Genomic DNA, 24,322 nt, shown 5'->3' with positions numbered 1-24,322 from the left:
CGTACAACAGGGTAGGTTATTATAAAATTGTTAGATTTTATAAATGATTAACTAACACAAATGCAGTTATTAATAGTCCCTAAACGTTAAATGACTTTCCTATATGCTATTACGATGAGTGCATACGCACCCGAGATTTTCAATACAACGCGGCGAAAAACGACTGGACGGAAATAAAACTTTTTATGTAGTTCTGCGAAATAATATCGTTCCACGCTTCCTTCGTCAGTAAGTTTGATATTTATTTGAATGATTTTTTAAAACCAAAATGTCGATAAAAACTACATGAACTAATATGTATGAGGATGCAGGTAATAAATACACGTGGTAACATGAGTAAGGCACGGGTAATCAAAACCCATGGCCCACGTATTTTGATTGATGAAACATGAAGCATTGGCTATTAAAAGAGCTTTTGAACAAACACAAATTATTATCTGCCGATTTGAGTTAAAGTAAATCGTGATAACTAAAATTAATTGAATGACAGTACTACTTGCAATTACTGAAATGACCATGGGCTGCACGTACACCTATATAAATCTATCGTAGTCTCTTCTCCCAAATAAAACATGGAGATTAATTGAAAATTTATTCACTGTTTCTTGAATTCACGGATTTGTGAACACCGTGAATATAGCGAATATTAACACCGCGAGTTATTTTTCCCCTATACAGTAAACTCAGAAAACATAAGCCTGATATATTGTACTTTTTTTATATTGTACTATTTTTATTGCTCACTAGGTTTTAAAAATGTATGCCTGGGAGTCATCTTTTGAAGAAAAAATCTTAGGATTGAGGAGAAAAGAGTTGAAAGTTCTTAAAACCATGGCATTTTTGAATGCTTGTGTTTCCTTCACTTGGACAACAGCACCATTTTTGGTTTGTTAAAAGTGATGATTTTTAGCTCTACTGGTCAGAGACCAGAAGAGCTTATGAGATAGTAATGTGTCTGTCTAGCTGTCTGTCTGTCAGTCCATCTGTCTGAAAACAATTTTCAAAATGCTACTTACAGTTTTGGTCTGATTTCAGTGTAACTTGGCACACAAGTAGACTATACTAAGACATATAATTCTGTGCATTGGTTTTTGATTTCTATGAACAGTGTTGTCAAAGTTACTAAAAATAGAAATTTCTGTGAAATACTTTCAAATTGCTACTCCACTTACAGTTTTGGTCTGATTTCAAAATAACTTGGCACACAAGTAGACTACACTAAGATACAAAATTATTACAAAATAACTTTTTTTATTTCCATGAACGATGTTGCAGTGGTAACTAAAAATATAAATTTCTGAGAAATGCTTTCAAAATGCCACTACTCCTACAGGTTTAGTCTGATTTCAATATAACTTGGCACACAAGTAGATTAGTAACACTGAGATACATAATTCTGTTTATTGGTTTTTGATTTTGATGAACGATGTTGCCGTGGAAACTAGAAATAAAAATTTCTGTGAAATATGCTTTCAAAATGCTACTCCTCCCAATATAACTTAACACACAAATAGACTACACTAAGACACATAATTCTATCATGTTTTTGATTTTGATGAATAGTGTTGCCATGGTTACTAAAAATAAAAATTTCTCTGAAATACTTTCAAAATGTTATTCTAAATACAGTTTTTAGCTCACCTGAGCTGAAGGCTCAAGTGAGCTTTTCTGATCACATTTTGTCCGGCGTCCGTCTGTCCGTCTGTCTGTCCGTCTGTCCGTCTGTCTGTCTGTAAACTTTTCACATTTTCGACTTCTTCTCAAGAACCACTGGGCCAATTTCAACCAAACTTGCCACAAAGCATCCTTGGGTGAAGGGGATTCAAGTTTGTTCAAATGAAGGGCCACGCCCTCATTCAAGGGGAGATAATTGGGAATTAATGAAAATTTGGTGGCATGTTTTAAAAATCTTCTTCTCAAGAACCACTGTGCCAGGAAAGATGAAACTTATGGGGTAACATCCTCAGGTAGTGTAGATTCAAGTTTGTTCAAATCATGACCCCTGGGGGTAGGGCGGGGTAGGGCGGGGCCAAAATGGCCGAACAAAGTTTTACATAGAAATATATAGGAAAATTCTTTAAAAATCTTCTTCTCAAGAACCACTGTGCCAGGAAAGATGAAACTTATGGGGTAACATCCTCAGGTAGTGTAGATTGAAGTTTGTTCAAATCATGACCCCCAGGGGTAGGGCGGGGCCAAAATGGCCGACCAAAGTTTTAGGAAAATTCTTTAAAAATCTTCTCCTCAAGAATGACAGAGCCGTAATTCATCAAATTTATATGGAAGCATCCTCAGGTAGTGAAGATTCAAGTTTGTTCAAATCATGACCCCCGGGGGTAGGGAGGGGCCAAAATGGCCAACCAAAGTTTTACATAGAAATATATAGGAAAATTCTTTAAAAATTTTCTTCTCAAGAATGACAGAGCCATAATTCATCTAATTTATATGGAAGCATCCTTAGGTAGTGAAGATTCAAGTTTGTTCAAATCATGACCCCCGGGGGTAGGGCGGAGCCAAAATGGCCGACCAAAGTTTTACATAAAAATATATAGGAAAATTCTTTAAAAATCTTCTTCTCAAGAATGACAGAGCCATAATTCATCAAATTTATATGGAAGCATCCTCAGGTAGTGAAGATTCAATTTTGTTGAAATCATGACCCCCGGGGGTAGGGAGGGGCCAAAATGGCCGACCAAAGTTTTACATAGAAATATATAGGAAAATTCTTTAAAAATCTTCTTCTCAAGAATGACAAAGCCATAATTCATCAAATTTATATGGAAGTATCCTCAGGAAGTGAAGATTCAAGTTTGTTCAAATCATGATCCCCAGGGGTGGGGCAGGGCCAAAATGGCCGACCAAAGTTTTACATAGAAATTAATGGGAAAATTCTTTAAAAATCTTCTTCTCAAGAATGACAAAGCCATTATTCATCATATTTATATGGAAGCATCTTCAGGTAATGTAGATTCAAATTTGTTCAAATCATGACCCCAGGGGGTAGGGCGGGGCCAAAATGGCCGATCAAAGTTTTACATAGAAATATATTGGAAAATTCTTTGAAGAATAGGAAATCCATGATTGATCATGGGATTACTTTTGGATTTTAACTTTTCAATAATAAACCAATTTCTACTTTTTCTAAGCTACAGTACTCAGGTGAGCGATGTGGCCCATGGGCCTCTTGTACTTTGATTATAATATAATGTGGCCTGCAGGTAGACTACACTAAAATACATTATTGTCTTTAGGTGAGCTTTTCTTATCACATTTTGTCTGCCGTCCATCCGTCATTCTGTCTAGCTGTCCTTCTGTCCGTCCGTCTGTAAACTTTTCACATTTTAGACTTCTTCTCAAGAACCACTAGGCCAATTTTAACCAAACTTAATGCAAAGCATCCTTGGGTGGAGGGGAGTTCAAACTGTTTAAATGAAGGGCCCTTACAAGGGGAGACAATCAAGAAGAGACAAAAATAGGGTGGGGTCATTAAAAAATCTTCTTTTCAAGAACAGCTGGGCCAGAAAAGCTTAAACTTATGTGAAAGCATCCTTGTGTAGTGTAGATTCTAAATTGTTCAAATCATTACCCCTGGGGGTTTAGGGCGGCCACAATAGGGAATCAGGTTTTACAAACAATGTGGAAATGTATAGGAAAAATCAAGAAAAGACAAAAATAGGGTGGGGTCATTAATAAATCTTCTTCTCAAGAACCACTGGGCCAGAAAAGCTGAAACTTATGTGGAAGCATCCTGGGGTAGTGAAGATTCTAAATTGTTCAGATCATCACCTCTTGGGGTTGGGCAGGGTCACAATAGGGAATCAAAGTTTTACATAGAAATATATAGGGAAAAAACTTGAAGAATCTTCTCAAGAACCGCTGGGCCAGAAAAGCTGAAACTTGAATCCTGATAGTGTACAGAATGTGGACAAAAGTATTGGAACGATTTGCGACGTCGTTTAATAATTGAATAATACTCGCATTTGATAGGGCATTATTTACTATGTAAATGATTTGCAAAAACTCTGATATGTCGACCTCGGTAGTGTCGACTTGCCCGCTTTTCTCAACGTATATTCACAGTCCCAAGAGTAAAATTTACCTGGTATATGTCGACATCGGGGCAATTTTCTGCTCTACTTAGCCTAATTGTTTGTCAGCTGGTTGTTTGTCACGCGCGGACGACTCCGTGTATCTCGACGTCATTAGAAATTCACACCTTTCACAGCCATGTTTTGACTACTGCTTTTGTAATAATGTGTTTGTGGAGGAATCCCAAGCACCCTCAGTGTCTCTTAGACGTTAATTGTTTAATATTAGCTGGTTAACCTGTTCAGCTTGGGTAATATCATTGATAGATCTGCTCGATTCTGTGTGAATGTACAACCGTTTTTTATGTCGAAATCTAACATAACTTTAACATTTTGTGAAAAAAAAAAGTAGCTGAATTATAATGAATAATATGCACATTAAATTCAATTTAACTTAGAAATTGTGGTAAAAATGCATTCAACTGGAAACAATCCAATCTGTGGCATGCGCACGACTATCATCCGTGATATCCATGCATGCGTTACATCACTGAGCTTGTTTTAATATGCATATCCTTTTAAATTTTGATTTGAAAATGAAATGAAAAATAATTACGATTGATGATTAAATAAAAAAGAAATGAAGTGAAATAACTTTTAAAAATATGCGTCATTTTTTTTCCGTATCACGGAAGTCGACTTTATACCATTTCGATTCAGAGTTTATAGAGCGCATTTCATATCCTGTTCTGACAAAGCAAATCACGCGGATTTGCGGAATGCTGGATGGAAAACTTTTATTAGTAAAATTAGAAGATTTCCATAAAAAAGGGAAGCATTTTATTAAATTTCAATTGTGAATAATTCTTCAGATTTTCTAATAAATATAGAGGGATAGCTGAAACAAACAAGCTATGGTCTATTGAAGACATGTACGTAGTTACACGTACATGTTTTACGATGCTGTACTTAAATAATAAGGACGTTGAGTCTCAACTCTGATATCTCGACACCTTGGATATCTCAACATTTCCCGATTGTCCCGCCGATATAGATGTCTAAGCAAATTTACTCTTGATTTCTCGAACTCTTGATCTCTCGAAACCCTTGATCCCTCAAAGTCAAAATGCAGTCCCGCTTTGCATATTCTATTGAAATTTGCCCTCGATACCTCGAAGTGGCTATGTTTATACAAAGTTACATAAAGCAACTTTACCTGGACATTTAATGGCCCCAGGCAGAAGATGCGGCTCTCATGAATTGACTTGTTTATTCAAGTGACACTAATACTGCAAGGTGATAATTGATTTATAATTAATCTTATGATGCCTATATGCTGTTAAAATAGTTATCATTGACTGTATTAAACTTTTTAAAAATTTTCTCCTCAAGAATTTACCACTGGGCCAGAAAAGCTGAAACCTATGTGGAAGCATCCTGGGGTAGTGTAGATTCTAAATTTTTCAAATCATGACCCCCCTGGAGGTAGGATGGGGCCACAATAGAGTACCCAAGTTTTACATTGAAATAGCTAAGAAAAATCTTTAAAAATCTTCTCAGGAACTACTGGGCCAGAAATGCTGAAACTTATGCAAAAGGGGGTTGTGATTTTAAATTTTCCATATTATGACCCATGGGGTAGGGTTGGGTCACAAAAGGTATTACCAGGGAGAAATCTGGTTAAAAAACGGCATGGTCAAAGCTATTCAGGTGAGCGATGTGGCCTATGGGCCTCTTGTTTTAAAATTTATTTTCATGAATGATTCTGCCATGATGGTAACTTGAAATGATAATTCTATAATATTTCATTAAATGCTACTCATACAATTGTAGTCTTATTGCAATATTGCCACAAAAAAAGATTTAATAAAGGATCATTATTTTATTTATTGCTGTTTTAAAGTTTCAAGACTCAACTGCTACTCTTGTCTTCCTTTTTTCACAGGAGTTCGTGTACCTATCAATTTTGCCTAAATTTTCGGTAAATAAAAAGATACATAATACCTATAATAATAACACAAGGAGTGCAACCGTTGTCCGCGACGTCATGACGTGACGTCACGGGCGGTCCATTTACCCAAAAGGAACAAAGAAAAACCAATCATACACAATTTACTAGAGATAACGATATTACGTTTAGATATGAGTACAAGTACTTGTACCTCCTCGTTTTAAATTTTCGTGAATGTCTACTAACTTGTCTCTGGTTTCTTTTCGCATATGACCTCAATCATCTAGATTTGCATTTCAGGCAGTTTTGTTCCTTTTTGGGTAAATGGACGCGCCCGTGACATCACGTCATGGTGTTGTGAACAACGGATATTTGAGCGAAGTTGTGGAGAAATGTCACTGCTGCTGCTGTAAAACATGCGTTTGAAATCATATGCATTAAGAGCCATAAAGAATGGTCCCTTCCATAAGATTGGTTTGTGTTTTATAATTTTCGATTGAAGATTAATTGTGCGACAGCCTTGATATTAAGCGAGGGGTTCCCAGGTGACCTGAAATGCGTTGCACTCCTTGTGTTATTATTATACGTATTACCTATTTTTTTATTTAATGAAAATTTTGGTATAATTGATAGGTATGTGAACTCCAGTGCTTTTTTTTATAAGTATAAACCAGTAAAGCTACAGTCTTGACAGAGATTTCTGGTTTTTTGGTATAATTTCTAATTAAAGAGACTATAATAATAATAAAAAATTACATTCTTGTGAAAGTGATGTGCCATCATTTTTCCAATCTTAGATATTTTATTAGGTCACCTAAGTTGTTCAAGTGACCTTCAAGTATTGTTAACTGTTATAGGTAACTTTACTCACTTAGGTATTGTGCATCTGTTCTTATCTATCGTTGTGTGTTGTGCATCATGCATTAACGTTTAAACTTTTTAGCTTCTTTTCTGGAAACAATGGACCAATTTCAACCAGTTCTAGCATATGGGATCAATAGATGAACAGCAGAATTTCTGAAATCCACAGGTCCCATTGGCAAAACCTGTAAATATTTCAAAAGTCCAGTAATTTTCTCCACACAGCCGTTAATTTTTTAAAGATCTTTGCGGAATGTTATCTTCTTGACCTGTGGATGTTAAGTGTCAAAATGATTGTATTTTCATGTATTAGTGCAGTGACAAACCTAGAAACATAGAAATATATAGGAAAACACTTTAAAAATCTTCTTTTCAAGAACCACTGGGCCAGGAAAGATAAAACTTATGTGAAAGCATCCTCAAGTAGTGTAGAATCAAGTTTGTACAAATCATGAACATGACCCCCAGGGATGGGTGGGGCCACAATGGAAAATCCAAGTTTTACATAGAAATTTATAGGAAAAAACTTTAAAAATCTTCTTCCCAAGAACCACTGGGCAAGGAAAGATAAAACTTATATGGAAAAAGCATCAGGTAGTGTAAAATCAGGTTTGTTCAAATCAAGACCCCCCAGATATAAGGCAGGGCCACAGCGGAAATTCCAAGTTTACATAGGATTATATAAGGAAAAACTTTTAAAGTCTTCTTTTTAAGAACCTCTGTGCCAGGAAAGATCAAACTTATATGAAAGCATCCTCAGGTATTGTAGAATCAAGTTTGTTCAAATTATGACCCCCTTGGATAGGGCGGGGCCACAATGGAATATATAGGACAAATCTTTAAGAATTCTATTTTGGAGAATAGCAAAGCCATGATTGGTCATATTCATCCTCAGGTAGTTTAGAATCAAGTTTGTTCAAATCATTGAGGGGAGGGGTTGGTTGAGACGGGGCCACAATGAGCGAAATTTTTTTTTTATAGGAATCTATAGGAAAAATCTTCTTCTATAGAACAAAAATGCCATATTTAGTTATATTGATAAGGAAGCATCATTAGGTTGTGTAGATTCATATTTGTTTAAATTATGATTCCAGAGGTAGGGAGGAGCCACAATGGGGATGAATTTTTTACACAGGAATATATAGGAAAAATATTTTAAGAACATTCAAGCCATTGTTATTGATATGGAACTATTCTCAGGTACTTAAAATTCAAGTCCTACTTTTTAATACATAACTAATTTGTGCCTTTTAAGCTCACTTGAGATGAAAGCTTTTCTGATCACATTTTTCCAGCGTCCGTCCATCCATCTGTTTGTCCTTCCATCCATCTGTCTGTCTAGCTGCAGATCTGTAGCTCTCCGAAAAAAATATGTTGACAGACCGGAGAGCTACAGTGCCACCCATTGAAAATACTGTATATTTATTGCGCACAAAAAAGTGCACTGTTTCTCGAATTATTGCTCCATATTTTTAAAACTGTCATCTCAAAATTTGACTAACTGGGTGTTCCGAACATATTTTTTCACAGATTCCACAACAAAACATTCCGTGTGATTGTTGTTAATAGCCCTCCTGGCTCTGAAATTGAGATCTTTGAAAATTTCATCTATTTACACTGCTATTTTGGTTTCCAAGATAATTCGGTCAAACACGCCTTCATGCAGATGTAAACCAAGAGTGTACTTGATAGAGAAGTAAGGATTTTTTTTTAAAATCTAGCTTTTTTGCAATTGAGGTAAGAGTTTGGAAAATTTAATCCAGAACCAAGCTCTACGGTATGTTAATATATATTTTACCGAGAGCTACAGTTCTGCAGCTACCGTCTGTCAAGCTGTCTGTAAACTTTTCACATTTTCAACTTCTTCTGCAGAACCACTCGGCCAATTTCAACCACACTTGCCGCAAAGCATCCTTGGGTAAAAGGGATTCAAGTTTCTTCAAATGAAGGGCCATGCCCTTATTCAAGGAGAAATGATTCAGAAATAGTGAAAATTTGGTGGCATGTTTTATAAATCTTCATCTTAAGAACCACTGTGCCAGAAAAGATGAAACTTATCTAGAAGCATCCTCAGTAGTGTAGATTCTTAACTGTTCAAATCATGACCCCTGGGGGTAGGGCTTGGCCACAATAGTTGATCAAGCTTAACATAGGAATCTTTAGAAAATTCTTTAAAAATCTTCTTCTCAAGAATAGCAAAGCAATTATTAGTCACATCTATATTAAAGCATCGTTAGGTAGTTATACCCCCCCCCCCCCCCCCGCAAAGTATGGGGGGATATATTAGGTATCAGTTTGTCCGTCCATCTCTCTGTACGCTTAGCTGTGCATCTGTCTTTGCAAATGTGTCTGGCCCCTTATCTTTCTTACTGAGGAACATTATAGTCTACTACTTCACACATAGATTGCGCATGACCTAAGGGTGTGTCATGACCTTGACCCAAGGTCATTTGGGGAAGTTCAAGGTCACTGGAAGAAAATTTCATAATCGGTGTCGTGTCCATATCTTTCTTATGGATAAACTTAGTAAGTTCCTATTTCACACAAAGATTGCTCATGACCTAAGGGTGTGTCATGACTTTGACCCAAGGTCATCTGTGCAAGTTCAAGGTCACTGAAAGAAATATTTTACAATTCATACTTGGTACATATCTTTATTATAGAAAATCTTGAATCTACAACTTCACACAAAGATGGATTTTGACCTGAGGATGTGTTATGACCTTGAGCCCAAGGTCATATAAGTTCAAGGTCACTGAAAGAAAAAATTCATAATTCGCGTATGGACCATATCTTGCTTATGCATAAACTTGGTAAGTTCCTGTTTTATAAAGATTGTTCATGTCTTGAGGGTGTGTCATGACCTTGACCCAAGGTCATTTGTGCAACTTTAAGGACACTAAAAGGAAAAAGTTCATAGTTTGTGCCTGGTCCATATCTTAAGGATAAACTTGGAGGGTTCTTCATTTACACAAAGATTGCTTATGACCTGAGGGTGTGTCATGACTTTGACCCAAGGTCATTTGTGCAAGTTCAAGGACACTGACAGGAAAAATTCATAATTCATGTCCGGACCATATCTGTCTTATGGCTAAACGTGGTGAGTTCCCATTTTACACAAAAATTGCTTATGACCTGAGGTTGTGTCATGACTTTGAACCAAGGTCACTTATACAAGTTAAAGGTCACTGAGAAAAAGTTCATAATTTGTGTCTGGTCTGTATCTTAAGTCTTTATTTTTCTTATTAGGCTGCACCTTTGTTTTATTCTTAAAAAATATAATGAGCAATTACATTGCACTAAAAATGTTTAAACATTTCTCTCTTCTCTTAGATCCATAAAATATTCATGATTTGGCACCTCTGAAAACCCTACTGGGGGTATTTTGTCCCTTTTGGACAGTTTTATAGATTTAGGTTTGTTCAAGTCATGACCCCTGGGGGAAGGGCAGGGCCATAATGGCTGATCAAAGTTTTACAAAAAATTATATCAGAAAACTCTTTAAAAATCTTCTTCTTAAGAATAGTAAAGCCATGATAAGTCATATTTATATGAAAGCATCCTCGGGTAGTGTAGATTCAAAATTGTTCAAGTCATGACCCCCCAGGGATAGGAGCCACAATGGCCGATCAAAGTTTTACTTGGGAATATACTGTAAAAAAAATCACATTAGTGATTTCACAGTATAGGAAAATATTTCAATGACAGCAAAGCCATGATTGGTCATATTTTAGATTGGGGGAGGGGGTCACAATGTATGTTCAAATATGAATAATGCAATAAAGACACGGGTAGTTAAGGACATTGGCAATGTTCCGGGCTTTTGTATTGATTTTTTCAAGAACTCTTGAACAGTTGTAATGATAAAAAAAAACATGTTATATTTTGGTACATTTAACCCACCAAGCCACCCTTTCTTATTAGATTTTGTCAAATTAATGTTTTTACAATTCTCAATGCATTTCTTATGTAAAATGTTGATAAAAAGGACCTACTTAATTTTTAGGTCACCTGAGTAAACTTAAAAATCTTCTTTACTCCGGGAACATCAAACAGTCAAACTGTTGGTAAGATTGTAATCAGCATTGAGTCCTCTACCAAAATTGTGAAATTCATGGCCCTGGGGGTCAGGGGTTCTAGTAATAGGGCGGGGCTAAACAGGTTGTATAGTAAAAATGCATTCTTCTTTAAAATTCTTCTGTTCTGCTCCTGGGTATTAAATAAACTAACCAAGTGCATAGGTAAGTTGAAAATGACCATCTTTTCCAAAATTGTGAATTTCATGGCCCCAGGGTCAGGAGTTCTAGTGCCAGGGCGGGGCTATATAGATTATATAGTGAAAATGCATAATTTTTTTGAAATTCTTCTTTTCTGTTTGTGGGCATTAAATAAACTAACCAAGTGCATAGTTATGCTGAATAAGACTGCCTCTTCTCAAATTGTGAATTTAATAGCCCCAGGGTCAGTGGTTCTAGTGGTAGGGTGGGGCTATATAGATTATATAGTGAAAATGCAAAAATTCTTTGAAATTCTTCTTCTCTGTTCATGGGCATTAAATAAACTTACCAAGTGCATAGTTGTGTTGAATAAGACTGCCTCTTCCAAAATTGTGAATTTCATGGCCCCAGGGTCAGGGGTTCTAGTGCTAGGGTCGGGCGATATAGATTATATGGTAAAAAATGAATTATTTCTTTGAAAATCTTTTTCTTTGCTCCGAGTATTAAATAAACTAACCAAGTACATAGTTATGTTGAATAAGGCTACCTCTTCCAAAATTGTGACTTTAATGGCCCCTGGGTTGGGAGTTCTGGCGTAAGGACGGGGCTTTATTGATTATATAATGAAAATGCATAAATTCTTTAAAACTCTTCTTTTCTGCACCTGAGTATTTTTAAATCAATTAACTATGTACATACATGTAGTTATGAGGAGGGAGGATTTTGAATTTCAGGGTCCCATGGTTAGGGCTTCTTGTGTTAGGGCAGGGCTCTAATGTTTATACAGTGAAAATGCTTGAATTTTTTGAAAAATCTTTTCCTTTGTTGTTGGGTATAATGCCAATGATCTTAGTATATGTTTCTGACAAAAACCTGCTTCTTCCAAAAATGGTTAATTTCCTGACCCCTGGGACAGAAGAGGTTCTTGGGGGGGGGGGGTAACATAGTCTGAAATAATTTAATACTTTGAAATCTGCACTTTGGTATCAATCAACAGCATGATGAAATAAAATTTAAAAAAAGTTCCAAAATTTTGAAAGATTAGGCCCCAGGGTCAGTGGTTCCTGTGGAATGGGGAGCTCAACTGTGGACCTGCCCTAACACAAGAAGCCCTGACCCAGGGGCCCTGAAATTCACTAAAAGTGGAAATGCATTTTCTCTTTGTTACTCTGATCTACCTCTGGGTATTAAGTAACCAAAATAAGCATGCTGAGTGTATAATTATGATAAGCAATGGTGCCTCTTTCAAAATTGTGAATTTCATGGTCTCTGTTTAAAACATGAATCAAATTCAATTGATGGAAAGTTGTGCATGATACTCAGGTGACCTATAAGGCCCATGGGCTTCTTGTTTTACCATAAAAATTTTCCAAAATCCAGTCATTTCAGAAAGTTTATATACTATATACATTATTGTATCCTCATTTCCAATCGTATCTAAATATCATGACTGAAAACACAAATTTAGAAACATGACACAGATCTACCAACACTGTTCATTATTTTAGAGTTACTTCCCTTAGAATTTAATTCATATTCATAATTGTAAAGACTGTTTGACTGTTTATGTTAAGTAATTTACCATATTGGAAACAAATTTTCATAAAAATATGGCATAGCTTTGTTTTATACTTGTTTACAGTTACTACATGTAAATAGTGTCTCCTTCGCACGACCTCATTCAGTTACAGGTTTTCGGCATTTGTCATATCTTGTGATTGTCCTGGGTATGCGGTAAATAACGGTCTGTTGACCACTGTTTACTGTCTGTCCCTGAACACAATGTACAACAAAACAATCACCATTTTTCTTTCTTGCTGTAGAGATGATTCTACACGTTGAAGGAAGCACATGTGCTTTTGTTTACCTCTGTAAATTACGCTTTGTTGGTTTTCATTTCACAGAAAATTCTACATGGGAGATCACTCTCAATCACAGTTTTATAAGTGAATAAACTCATGATATAAACCTTTTTTCTCCGGATAACCATGACTTGCCAATGTCCTTAAAGTAATATGCAAGCATCCTTAGTTAGTGTAGACTTAAGTTCTTTTCAAATCTTACCTCTCCCCTCTAAGGATTGGTTGGGACCACTTATGGGTTTAAACTTTTCAATAATAAACTGATTTCTGCTCTTTACCTAGCCAACATTCTCAAGTGAGCGATGTGGCCCATGGGCCTCTTGTTCTAGCCAATATGCTCAGGTGAGCAATGTGGCCCATGGGCCTCTTTTTATTTTTCTGGTCTATTGAAACTGAAATAAAATATAAATGCATGCTGTTTTCTTATCAAGATTCAAGAGAAATAAAATGATGGAACTTTCTCTGTATATGAAAAGAGTGAGCTACTTTGTGGAAAAATATATGAAGAATGCTGTAAATGTTTAATATTCAGTGTGTACAATATTTGGCGGAAATTGAGTTTTGAACAAGTTAGCGTAGATGTAATTTAGAGCAATTCTTATCGTTCTTACTTATGTATATAAGTAGAAAACATTTAGTGTTGTACTTGAATTAGCAGAAGTGTCTTTCCACCAAAAGCGCTAAAAAGAATACACGGCCAAATGTAATATGTTTACAGTATGCATAATTTGATACAAGTAACATGTTAATCGTTTGGGATGTCTTTGTGGTTAACGGATTAGCAATTCTGCATTTGATTGCCATCCCTAATTATTATCTCCCCTTAGAAGAGGGCTTGGCCCTTCATTTGAACAAACTTGAATATCATTCAACTTGGGAAACTTCGTGGTAAGTGTTTTTGAAATTTGCCCAGTGGTTCTTTAGAAGAAATGTACAAATGGTGTGTTGTTGTTTTTGTACTGTCATTAATTTGAAAGTAATAAATGGATTTAAAGTAGAAATCCACTGTAAGATACATAATTTGATATATAATTAAAATTGTTATTATGGCACATCCTTTTTCAAGTAATCATGTGTGAAAAATTGTGTTATGAGCATTATCTTTCCTTTTTTTGTTTTTGTACAGGTTTCTTTGGTAACTTTTGCTGTCTTTGTATTGTCGGATTCAAATAAGCTTGATGCTGAGAAAGCATTTGTGTCCTTATCTTTATTCAATATATTGAGGTTTCCAATGTCTATGCTTCCACAGATTATATCGAATATTGTACAGGTAAGATGATGAATTTTTAAAAAAGGAATCACTGCTTATTGTTTGGGGTATGCCAGGGCATAATTTGAATTTGCCTTTTCAATTTTGCTAGCCAAAGGTGATGATTTGCTCCTCTCACGAGAATGAGGAGAGGATCTGCATCCTTGGTTACTGAAAAAGTCACCCATTATATATATATTATCCAGGATTCCAAATGTTAATAATTTAATTTTGTTTGTATTTTGGCCTCTCATTGGTTGATTTTCAAAAAGGAATGCAAATTATTTTGTATAATCTGGTTTGGTATGGGGACATACCCTTGATGACCAGGTTAATCATCTTATCCATGCAATTCCCTCATTTCCAGTCCTCAGAATCCATGGAAAATAACAGATTTGATAAATGTACCTATAACTTCAAACAGTTACTTGATCTTACCTCATGTAAACAAACATCATGGCTGCTAGATCTATGTATCGGTTATAACCTCCCCTCACTTCCGTTACTACGTCGTCATCGTTAATTTTTCACATTTTCGACTTCTTCTCAAGAACCGCTGGGCCAATTTCAACCAAACATGGCACAAAGTATCCTTAGGTGAAGGGGATTCAATTTTGTTCAAATAAAAGGCCACGCCCTTATTCAAGGGGAGATGATTCAGAAATAGTGAAAATTTGATGCTATGATTTAAAAATCTTTCTCTCAAGAACCACTGTGCCAGGAAAATTGAAACTTATAGGGAGGCATCCTCAGGTAGTGGACATTCAAATTTGTTCAAATCATGACCCCCGGGGGTAGGGCGGGGCCACAATGGCTGATCAAAGTTTTACATAGGAATATATAGGAAAAATCTTTTTAAAATCTTCTTCTCAAGAACCACTGGGCTAGGAAAGATGAAACTTACCCGGTATATGGAAGCATTCCCAGGTAGTGTAGATTCAGGTTTGTCCAAATCTTTTTCCCCCGGGGGTAGGGCGGGCCACAATGGCTGATCAAAGTTTTATTTAGAAATATATAGGAAAATTCTTTAAAAATCTTTTTCTCAAGAATAGCAAAGGCATGAATGATCATATTTATATGGAAGCATCTTTAGGTAGTGTACATTAAAGTTTGTTCAAATCATGACCCCTGGGGGAAAGTCGGGGCCACAATGGCGGATCAAAGTTTTACATAGAAATATGTGGGAAAATTCTTTAAAAATCTTTTTCTCTGGAATAAAATAGGTATGAATGATCATATTTTTATGGAAGTATCCTCGGGTAGTGGACATTTAAGTTTGTTCAATTCATGACCCCTGGGAGTAGGGGCCACAACATGGAATCCAAGTTTTACATAGAAACATGTAGAAAAAAATCTTTAAAAATCTTATCAAGAATAGCAAAGCCATGATTAGTCCTATTCATAGTGTAGATTCAATTTTTTTAAGTCATGACCCCTGGGGGTAGGGTGGGGCCACAATGTAAGTTCAAATGTAAAGTGCAATAAAGCCACAGGTAGTCAAAGAAATATGCATGCATCCTTAGTGAAGATTCAAGTTTGTTCAGATCATACCCTCTCCCTTTTAAGGATTGGTTGGGACCACTTTTGGGTTTTAACTTTTCAATAATAAACTGATTTATGCTTTTTTCCTAGCTACATTGCTTAGGTGAGTGATGTGGTCGATGGGCCTCTTGTTTATAATCTGCTTCGTGGATTATAAAGTGTAAACTGACCCAAACCAGATTATACTCAATAATTTGGCCAAGAATTAGAGTCATTCCTTAATTAGTGTCCTAGGTATACCCAATAAATTAGAGTCTGATTCTTTTAATTGGGGTCCCAGGTGAAAAGCCACATTGTTTTCGTCTTAATTGTTTTAATTATTATTATTATTACACTTAACACTTTTACATTTCAAAGCCTTTGGATATATGTAATTTATGTCTAAACCAGCCTATCTAAATGTCTCCCGTATGTTAGGTTTTGTACTTCCGGGAACGTCACTTCCGTATATGCCCTATATTGACCAAACTTGTATGAATGATACATCTAAGAATGCACACTACTAGGCTTGCTTTTGATGTGTGATCTGACCTATGGTTACTGGATAAGTGACCAGGTTAAAGTTTTTAAAAGTTGATCCTTCAGAAGAACATAAGATCTATCTGAATAAAACTACAATGGATGATCTATCAAAGGATGAACACTTTTGATTTAAATGCTGGATTTGAAGTACATTTTCTGGATGAGTCAGTTATTTATGTTTGGATAAGTCTATTACCAAATATCTAAAACCCCAATCAGAATAAAATTGCATAAATGTTGTCTTAGGATGTCCTTTCTAGATATCTTATAAGTGGAAATTTTAGCGAGACGCATATTTAGCAATTTGTCCTTCTAAATTGGTATTTTATTTTTAGCGACATATAATTTTAGAAATTTTAAAAAGCTCACTAAAGAAGCTATTACAAATTAAGTACAATTAATTTTTAGCAATATTCAATTTTAGCGATCTTGGCACCCTAGCTAATAATGCCAAAATTAAATCCTCGTTAAAAATTCTGTTTATACGGTTATTATTTGTTTAAATTTGCAATTCATAAAGAAAACATTCTTAGAGATGAGCTCTGTAATCTCTGATTACCTCTTTTTGACATGGACTTTTGTTTTATTTTGTAGACATCTGTTTCTCTAAATCGATTGCAAAAGTTTTTGAACCACAGTGAACTTGATAAAGATGCTGTACAGAAAGACAAAGAGAGCAGTAAGTAACTGAATTTATTATCTGTTGAGTATTTTCACCTACCTGAGCTGAAAGTGCAAGTGAGCTTTCAGTGATGACTTGTTGTCCATTGTCTGTTCTTCTGTAATTTTTTTGGCATTTTTAATTTCCTCTCAAATTGTTTAAATGAAGGGCCAATCCTCTTACAAGGGGAGATAATCAAGAACATACAAAGTAGAGGATAGGGTCATTAAAAAAATCTTCTTGTAAAGAACCACTGTGCCAGAAAAGCTGAAACAAATGTGGAAGCATCAAGGGGAAGTTTACGATTTAAATTGGTAAAATCATGACCCCTATGAGCATAATTTGTTTTTCAGTTTTGACGTCTTAGAAAAAAGATTTGCTGAAGTGCCTTACTAGACTGATTACAAAGACAGATGTGATATGACCTAGCTGAACACAACATGTCACTTATTTTTTACCCATTTCATGGGCTCATTTATGCGATCAAATTTACAATTAATTCTTAATAAACCGCCACTTTTTGTAATTAAGAAATCATGGCGGTATAATGAATTTGGCGATGAATTGAATTTCCATCTTTCCAGACACAAGAAGTAGAGTTACCATTCTTAGAAATACCATTTAGTGTTTCTATTCTTATAATTATATGTTCATGTATATAAGACATGAATTTCTAAATTTGAAAATTCAAGTAATTTTTTTTATGTACAATTTTGTTAAAACAGAATGTTCAGTTATGAAATAAAGAAAAGTACATGTGTATGCATGTAAATCGGCACGTCTGATATATTAATAATAATATATAATTATAATAAATTCACTGTTTATGGCATCATTCTGAATGAAACGTTCACAATTTATACCTTATAATTATTTTTTAAGCAAACTTTGCATTGTTTGAAGCCACAGGCACCTGACGTTGCTTATTTTTCTTTTAATAAAAAAAAATATACCCATACCTTATAATAAACCGATTTATTATAAGGTATGGATATTTTTTTTATCAAAATGATCATCAAAATGATATCGTATTCGGCGTACTCTAACAACTACCGCTTTCGTGGTGAAGCCGTGACTTAATGATGTTTATTAAACCAAGAACAAAATCATTGAAACAGTTCATATTAAAATTATTTATTTAATTCTTATTTAATTGCATGTACCTTGTCTGGCTTTGCCTGCTTTACAACAGGGATAGCGTCAACCAATTAGCTGCGTTTCACTGACCGCATGCACCTGTGGCGGTATATCGAGATAATTGACACTTAAAAATGAACGTTTGTTGTGAAAACAGGGTGGGGGATGGAGGTATGCGAATTTGGCGTTATAAAGAGAATTTTCATTAGTAGGAAAAACGTTCTTAGGAAATCATGGTGGTAGTGCGAAAATGGTGATGAATCGAATGGCGATAATTTGAGAATTGACTGTACATCAAATTCACAGGAAATGAAAAGTTGTGCCATATTTTGAATAGTTGGCTGAAAACTCCCATTTATGTTCTTATTCGTTCCTCTCAAATGAACATAAATGATATTATTAAGGTCTTCCGTTTCCAACGGAAGAGCTTCTACTGATTCTGTTGGTAAAGATTATTTTTCTTTTTTTTTTCTTCTACTTCCTAGACGCCAACTTTGAGGCCTCATATCTCACTCATTTATCAACGGATTTCGCTCAAATTTTCAGACATTATAGACATTATTAAACTCTATCAGAGTGGTATCTAACATTTCAAAAATTCACTTCCGCTTTTGAGTTATTTCCATTTAAACGAAAATTTATAGGCTTTCGTTTCCGGATAAAGGCTCAGAGACCACAAAAGCTGGAGCAGAATTTTTACTGCTTTTAGGTAACAGAAGGACTGAAGTTGTGCACATCGGTTTTTGTTTTTCGATTTCTGTATTCACAATGGCGCTATATAGGGGTCAAAAATTAGAACGCCTAAAAGAGCGAAAATTTACACATATTTTCCTTTTTATCTTGAAAACTAAAGATATTTTGTGAAGACATAATGAACAAAAGTTGTGCATAATTGCAAGGGCTTTCATGTAATAATATTCAAAAGGGGCTGGCCCCTATAATTAGGGATCATGGGACCTTGAAAGTTTTTGCCTTATAACTCAAAAACGGTAAATATTTCGAAATGACTATCGACTATAAAGTTGTGCTTTAACATCTTACTGATCTCATGATATTGTTATTGTGTTCGAGTCTTGTTTTAAATGAGCTGGTGCATGACCTATATCTGCACAGGTAATTCTTTTCACTCAGCACGTAAACGAGAGCTCCTCATGCGTGTAACCAAAGCAAGCTTACTATAAATAATAAACATGGCTACATTGGATGCTAATATTCTTCTGAATAAAGTTCTCGAAGTGTTTGTGCTTTTTTCTTACAAATTATCATGTTTTTTCACTGACAACTTTCCCTTTTATTTCATTTTTTTAAAAATCGTATAAACCAAGTCTACTAAAAAGGGAAGAAGATATAATCTTTTCTTCTTATCACATAAAAGCAAACAATATAGTGAGAAAATAAAACATAACTAAGAGGCACATATACTATTCACAGCCTTTAACTGCACGGCTTTAACATTCACCTTGTTTGTTTACAATTATATAACGCGCCTCCCTCGATAGCGGCAGGGCAAAGTCGGTCACCGGGAATCAATCGGCCTGTGATCCAGCGACCTAGAGTCATACACAAAAAATAAACCACCACAGAATGGTTAAATTACTTCTTGATAAAATTGTTCCTTTTTATACTATCTCTGTCCAATGAAAATATTATTTTGTTCGTGTCTTACTTATGGTAGGAAAGAAAGCTAGATCCGTATTCACCGTAAACAAGGCTCCGTTCCCATTTTGATATTGAAGAACTCTTTATGCATATAATTGAAATAAACTTGCCGTAAGTAATAAATATTTTACCACACTGTATCATATCTCTTTTTTAAATTAGGTTTTAAACGTGTTCTTTGTTTCCCGTTCAGAGTATTCGATGGTATCATGTTCTTTTATTAAAAAAGATCTTTCCAAGAGAAAGAGTTATAGAAAAAAAAGTACGAGTATCTTTTATTCATTTGAATATAAACACAAACAATTTTAACGGAAACAATATACGCCCGGATTTCATAAAAAAAAACTTTTAAGAGTCAAATAATACACAATTATTTACTGCGCGATTCTCATATTCACCTGGAACCCAGATTCTAAGTGTTTTTACCATTGTGTAATCTATCTTTCGATTACACGCAGCCGAGAAATTCTAAAGCGACACACCGTGGTGAACCATTGACCCCGCAGTCATAGGCAAAATAATTGGTATATATATATACAAACCATTCTACAACAGTAAGAAAATATTATTTTCTCTAAGTAAATTAAATCTTTCAAAAATATCTTAAAATGTTTTAGGTTTGACTTTAGTACAAAACGCTGGGGCATTTAATTTATTTTACATGTACATTAATCAGTCTTCAATTCTTAACTATTCGTTAGCTCCATGTGTAATTTGACGATTCATAGCGCATGGACTGGCGATCTGCAGTTACTTTAATTCAACCAATATTTATTAAAATGCACAAGCTTTGCTCTTTTCATACACAACACAACACAAGTTTTCCGAAACACATTTTTTTTCATCACAGATATTAACCATGGCTATACCAATTTTAAACTTTTAAAGAGAATCTTCCGAATCGTAAGGATAGAATTATACCCAATGAAGTGGACTAAACATCGATAAGTAACACTGGCACATGTAAACTTCATAAGTGACTTCTGTGCTGCACACTGTCTATTAATTTATAGAGGTTTTATAGTAAAGTTCAAGAAATAATGATTTTAAAGCAATCAACTTAATTAGAGCCCCGCAAGGATTTGCAGGTGCCCTACAGTAATCACTCCATCTGTCCGTCCGTCTGTCTGTCTGTCTGTCCGTCTGTCACTCTTCCGTCCACAAATTTTCTGTTTTTTTCTAATAACTTTTTTATGGTTGCCCAATCAAGTTCAAATTTGGTATGGTAGTTCAGTATGCAGAAATACATATTTTGATGCTAAGTTTGGTTCTCTGTGTCTTCTGGTTTGGAGGGCAACTTTTTTTATGGTTGCCCAATCAAGTACAAATTTGGTATGGTAGATCAGGAGGCAGAAATACATATTTTGATGCTAAGTTTGGTTCTCTATGTCCCCTGATTTGGAGCTGGGGTGGTGGGGTAGATTCCTTAACCTTATTAGGTCACCTGAGTAAACTCAGGTGACCTATTGCTATCTGTTTTCGTCCGTCGTCGTGCGTCGTCTGTCGTGCGTTAACATTTGAACATTTTCAGCTTCTTCTCTGCAACCACTGAACCAATTTCAACTAAATTTGGCACAAAGCATCTATGGGTGAAGGGGAACAAAAATTGTGAATTTCATGATCCCTGCCCCCCTGGGGCCTGAGGGGTGGGGCCAAAACCACTAAAATTAATGCAATCTTTAAAAATCTTCTTCTTTACTCCTGGACATCAAGCAGTCAAACTGTTTGCATGATTGTAATCAGCAATGAGTCCTCTACCAAAATTATGAAATTCATGGCCCTGGGGTCAGGGGTTCTAGTTCTAGGGCGGGGCTAAATAAGTAGGTAGTGAAAATGCATTATTTCTTTGAAAATCTTCTTCTCTGCTCCTGGGTATTAAATAAACCAACTAAGTACATAGTTATGATGAGCAAGAGTGCTTCTACCAAAATTGTGAATTTTATGGCCCCAGGGTCAGGGGTTCTGGTGTTAGGACGGGGCTCTATTGATTATATAGTGAAAATACATGAATTCTTTGAAAATCTTCTTCTCTGCTCCTGGGTATTAAATAAACTAACTAAGTACATAGTTATGAAGAGTGCCTCTACCAAAATTGTGAATTTTATGGCCCCAGGGTCAGGGGTTCTTGTTTTAGGGTGGGGCTCTAATGATGATATAGTGAAATGCATGAATTCTTTGAACATCTTATCCTTTGCTCCTGGTTAAGATACTAATGATCTAATTACATATTTAAGGCCAGGATTTATTTTATTTTCAGTTTTACAAACCCTCCGCTCAAGGTTTTGAATCTTCAGAAAAAAATAAAACAATTTTTTTCTTTCCGATGTCAAATTTGAGTCGGGATCTAGATTTCAAATTTACGAACTCGCATTTCCGGTTTTAAGATGAAACGGCGGGTAATTAAAACTAGCGCTTGGTTTAGTGTAAAATTCATCGATACGAGTGCCATTCAAAACGTTTCACCCGTTCAAAGGACAAATAAAATGCTGATGACTTTGTTGCACAATGACATGCTGGTGAGATAATTATGTATTCGTTTCAAAAGTATCTGTCTGTAAATTATTTTCCTCCCCCAGGTTTTAAACTGCCCGTGGTAGCTATTGCATATTGCCAGCAACATTGTTTAGGTCTCTGTTATAGCTTACAGTCTAAGCATCATTCATCAGAAAATGGTTGCTTGTGCATCAGATGTAATGAATAAAACTATGGGAGAAGTTAAGTCCATTTGAGGAAGAAATAAACAATAACCTGAAGAAATAAAAAAAATCAACTATTAAAAGGCAAGAATATACAAATATATACAGGCATGTAGTATCATCTGTATCAGCCAGAAAAATTATTTTACACTTAATTGAAAAAAAATGTTCACCCTACTCCCCAATACTCCCTGTCTGTTTTATGATAGGAATTATAATTTTAGGCATCAAGTAAATTTTAGAACAATGTCTACACATTCACCTAACACATATTCAAAAAATGAAGATATATTGAAACACTTTTAAAGAATTGATTTTTAAAAATATATTTTGACCAACATCACAAAATTTATATAACTGGCCCAAACTGGCAGATGATGAAATAAGCAATTAAATGTTCTACTTTCCTATTGTAAGCATTATGTGTCCAGTGGTAAGGAGCCTATTAGAATAGCATAAAAAAAGAATGAACAAATGTTAATAATTGATTTATCCAAAAAAAAATTTTATTTCCTTCTCCTTCGGGACTTTTTTATTCTCATGTTCATAACTAAACCTAAACATAAAAAAAAATGCTGGCCTTATAGTGAAGAAAGGGGCCTCTTTCAAAATAGATAATTTCAGGGCCTCTGGGTCAGGGGTACCAGGGAGGTACTTTGACTAAAAATAAATTAATGCTTTGAAATCTGCCCTTTGATAAGCAATGGTGCCTCCTTAAAAATTTGTGAATTTCATGGCTTTTGGATTAAAACACGAGCCAAATACAATTGCTGGAAAATTGTTACATGATACTTAGGTGACCTATAAGGCCCGTGGGCCTCTTGTATAAGAATGCATTGGCAAAGAGAGATAACTGCTGAAGATGTTCATATTGTAAACTGAATGCTGCTATGAGTCCCTTGGGATTAATTAGCTTTCCTCCTGAAGAAAATCCAGAGCATTATATTTATCTGTCACATTGAGATGAATTACCACCTCTGTCTGCAAATGAAAACACTCTGAAATGTTTATTAAATATAAATTTTTATAATTTATTTTTGTTTAATAGTTATGATTTCATTGAATTCTAAAAACAAGAAATAGATTGAAGAAGATTTTTTGATTTACTTTTTTCACTTTATGTCAATTCAAGAATATTATTAATTTTTAAGATAGTTGTATAAAAACCCCATTCTATCATTAATACTGAAAAAGTTCTTATTGTAACTTTAGAAGAAAATGATGAGAGGTACAATTAATCCCTTGGGATTAATTATCTAGCCTGCTGCAGAAAATTTAGTAGGCTTTTCTCTATCTGTCACTTTAAGATTAATGAAAACCTTTGTCTGCAACTGCTGTTTGTTTGAAGTTAAGGTCAAGCCTTCATGATATTTGCATTCATTGAAGGCTGGCATTTTATATAACACATTTTTAGCTTCATAATTGTTTAAATATACATTTAATGTTAAGTTGTTCTTTACTGCCAAATGTAAATACAAGGATATTATTTTCAGGTTTTTGAATATCAGGAATTATCTTGAAATTTTAAGAGTACAGTTGCTGTTGCTTATTCTTCGTACATTTTTTAATCATCCCGTAAGCTGCACCCTATTAATTCTACCCCATGGCGGGGCCCTTGCTGACTGGTCAGTTTTCTAGTTTGTTTTATGATTTATTCAAAACCCGTATAAATGATTAGTATAGTGTGCTAACATTGTAATTTTGTTCCGTGATTAAATATCAGTAGCAGGTTATATAATGTACATTCAAGTAGTAATAAACCCGCATATGTCCAGATTCGAAAATTTAAGAACTTATATACTGGGGTAACAATCTTATCTGAATATTACAGACTTATCATGTAATTACATGCTTTTACAACCTAAATTAAACTGTTAAAATCATAACCGGCACCAAAGTCAAACCATTTGTATCGTTTACCGTATATAACTCAGTAT

General features: G+C 35.0%; 1 protein-coding gene across 1 annotated transcript; it reads left to right on the top strand.

Moving 5' to 3' along the window:
- Nucleotides 1–684: 684 nt before the first annotated feature.
- Nucleotides 685–16,911, top strand: LOC134236024 (multidrug resistance-associated protein 1-like; the record flags this gene model as incomplete). The annotated part of the gene is made up of 3 exons (XM_062718203.1): nt 685–885; nt 14,046–14,189; nt 16,827–16,911. Coding segments are annotated over exons 1-3 (358 nt in total), but the record flags the coding sequence as incomplete, so codon positions are not given.
- Between the last annotated feature and the right edge of the window lie 7,411 nt (nt 16,912–24,322).

Source organism: Saccostrea cucullata, unplaced genomic scaffold (assembly GCF_032062105.1).
Source record: "Saccostrea cucullata isolate Sc308-1 unplaced genomic scaffold, CSIRO_AGI_Scuc_v1 ctg6288, whole genome shotgun sequence".
NCBI classification, from domain to species: domain Eukaryota; kingdom Metazoa; phylum Mollusca; class Bivalvia; order Ostreida; family Ostreidae; genus Saccostrea; species Saccostrea cuccullata.
The sequence above is the reverse complement of the archived record's forward strand: the minus strand, read 5'-3'. Positions and strand labels throughout refer to the sequence as shown.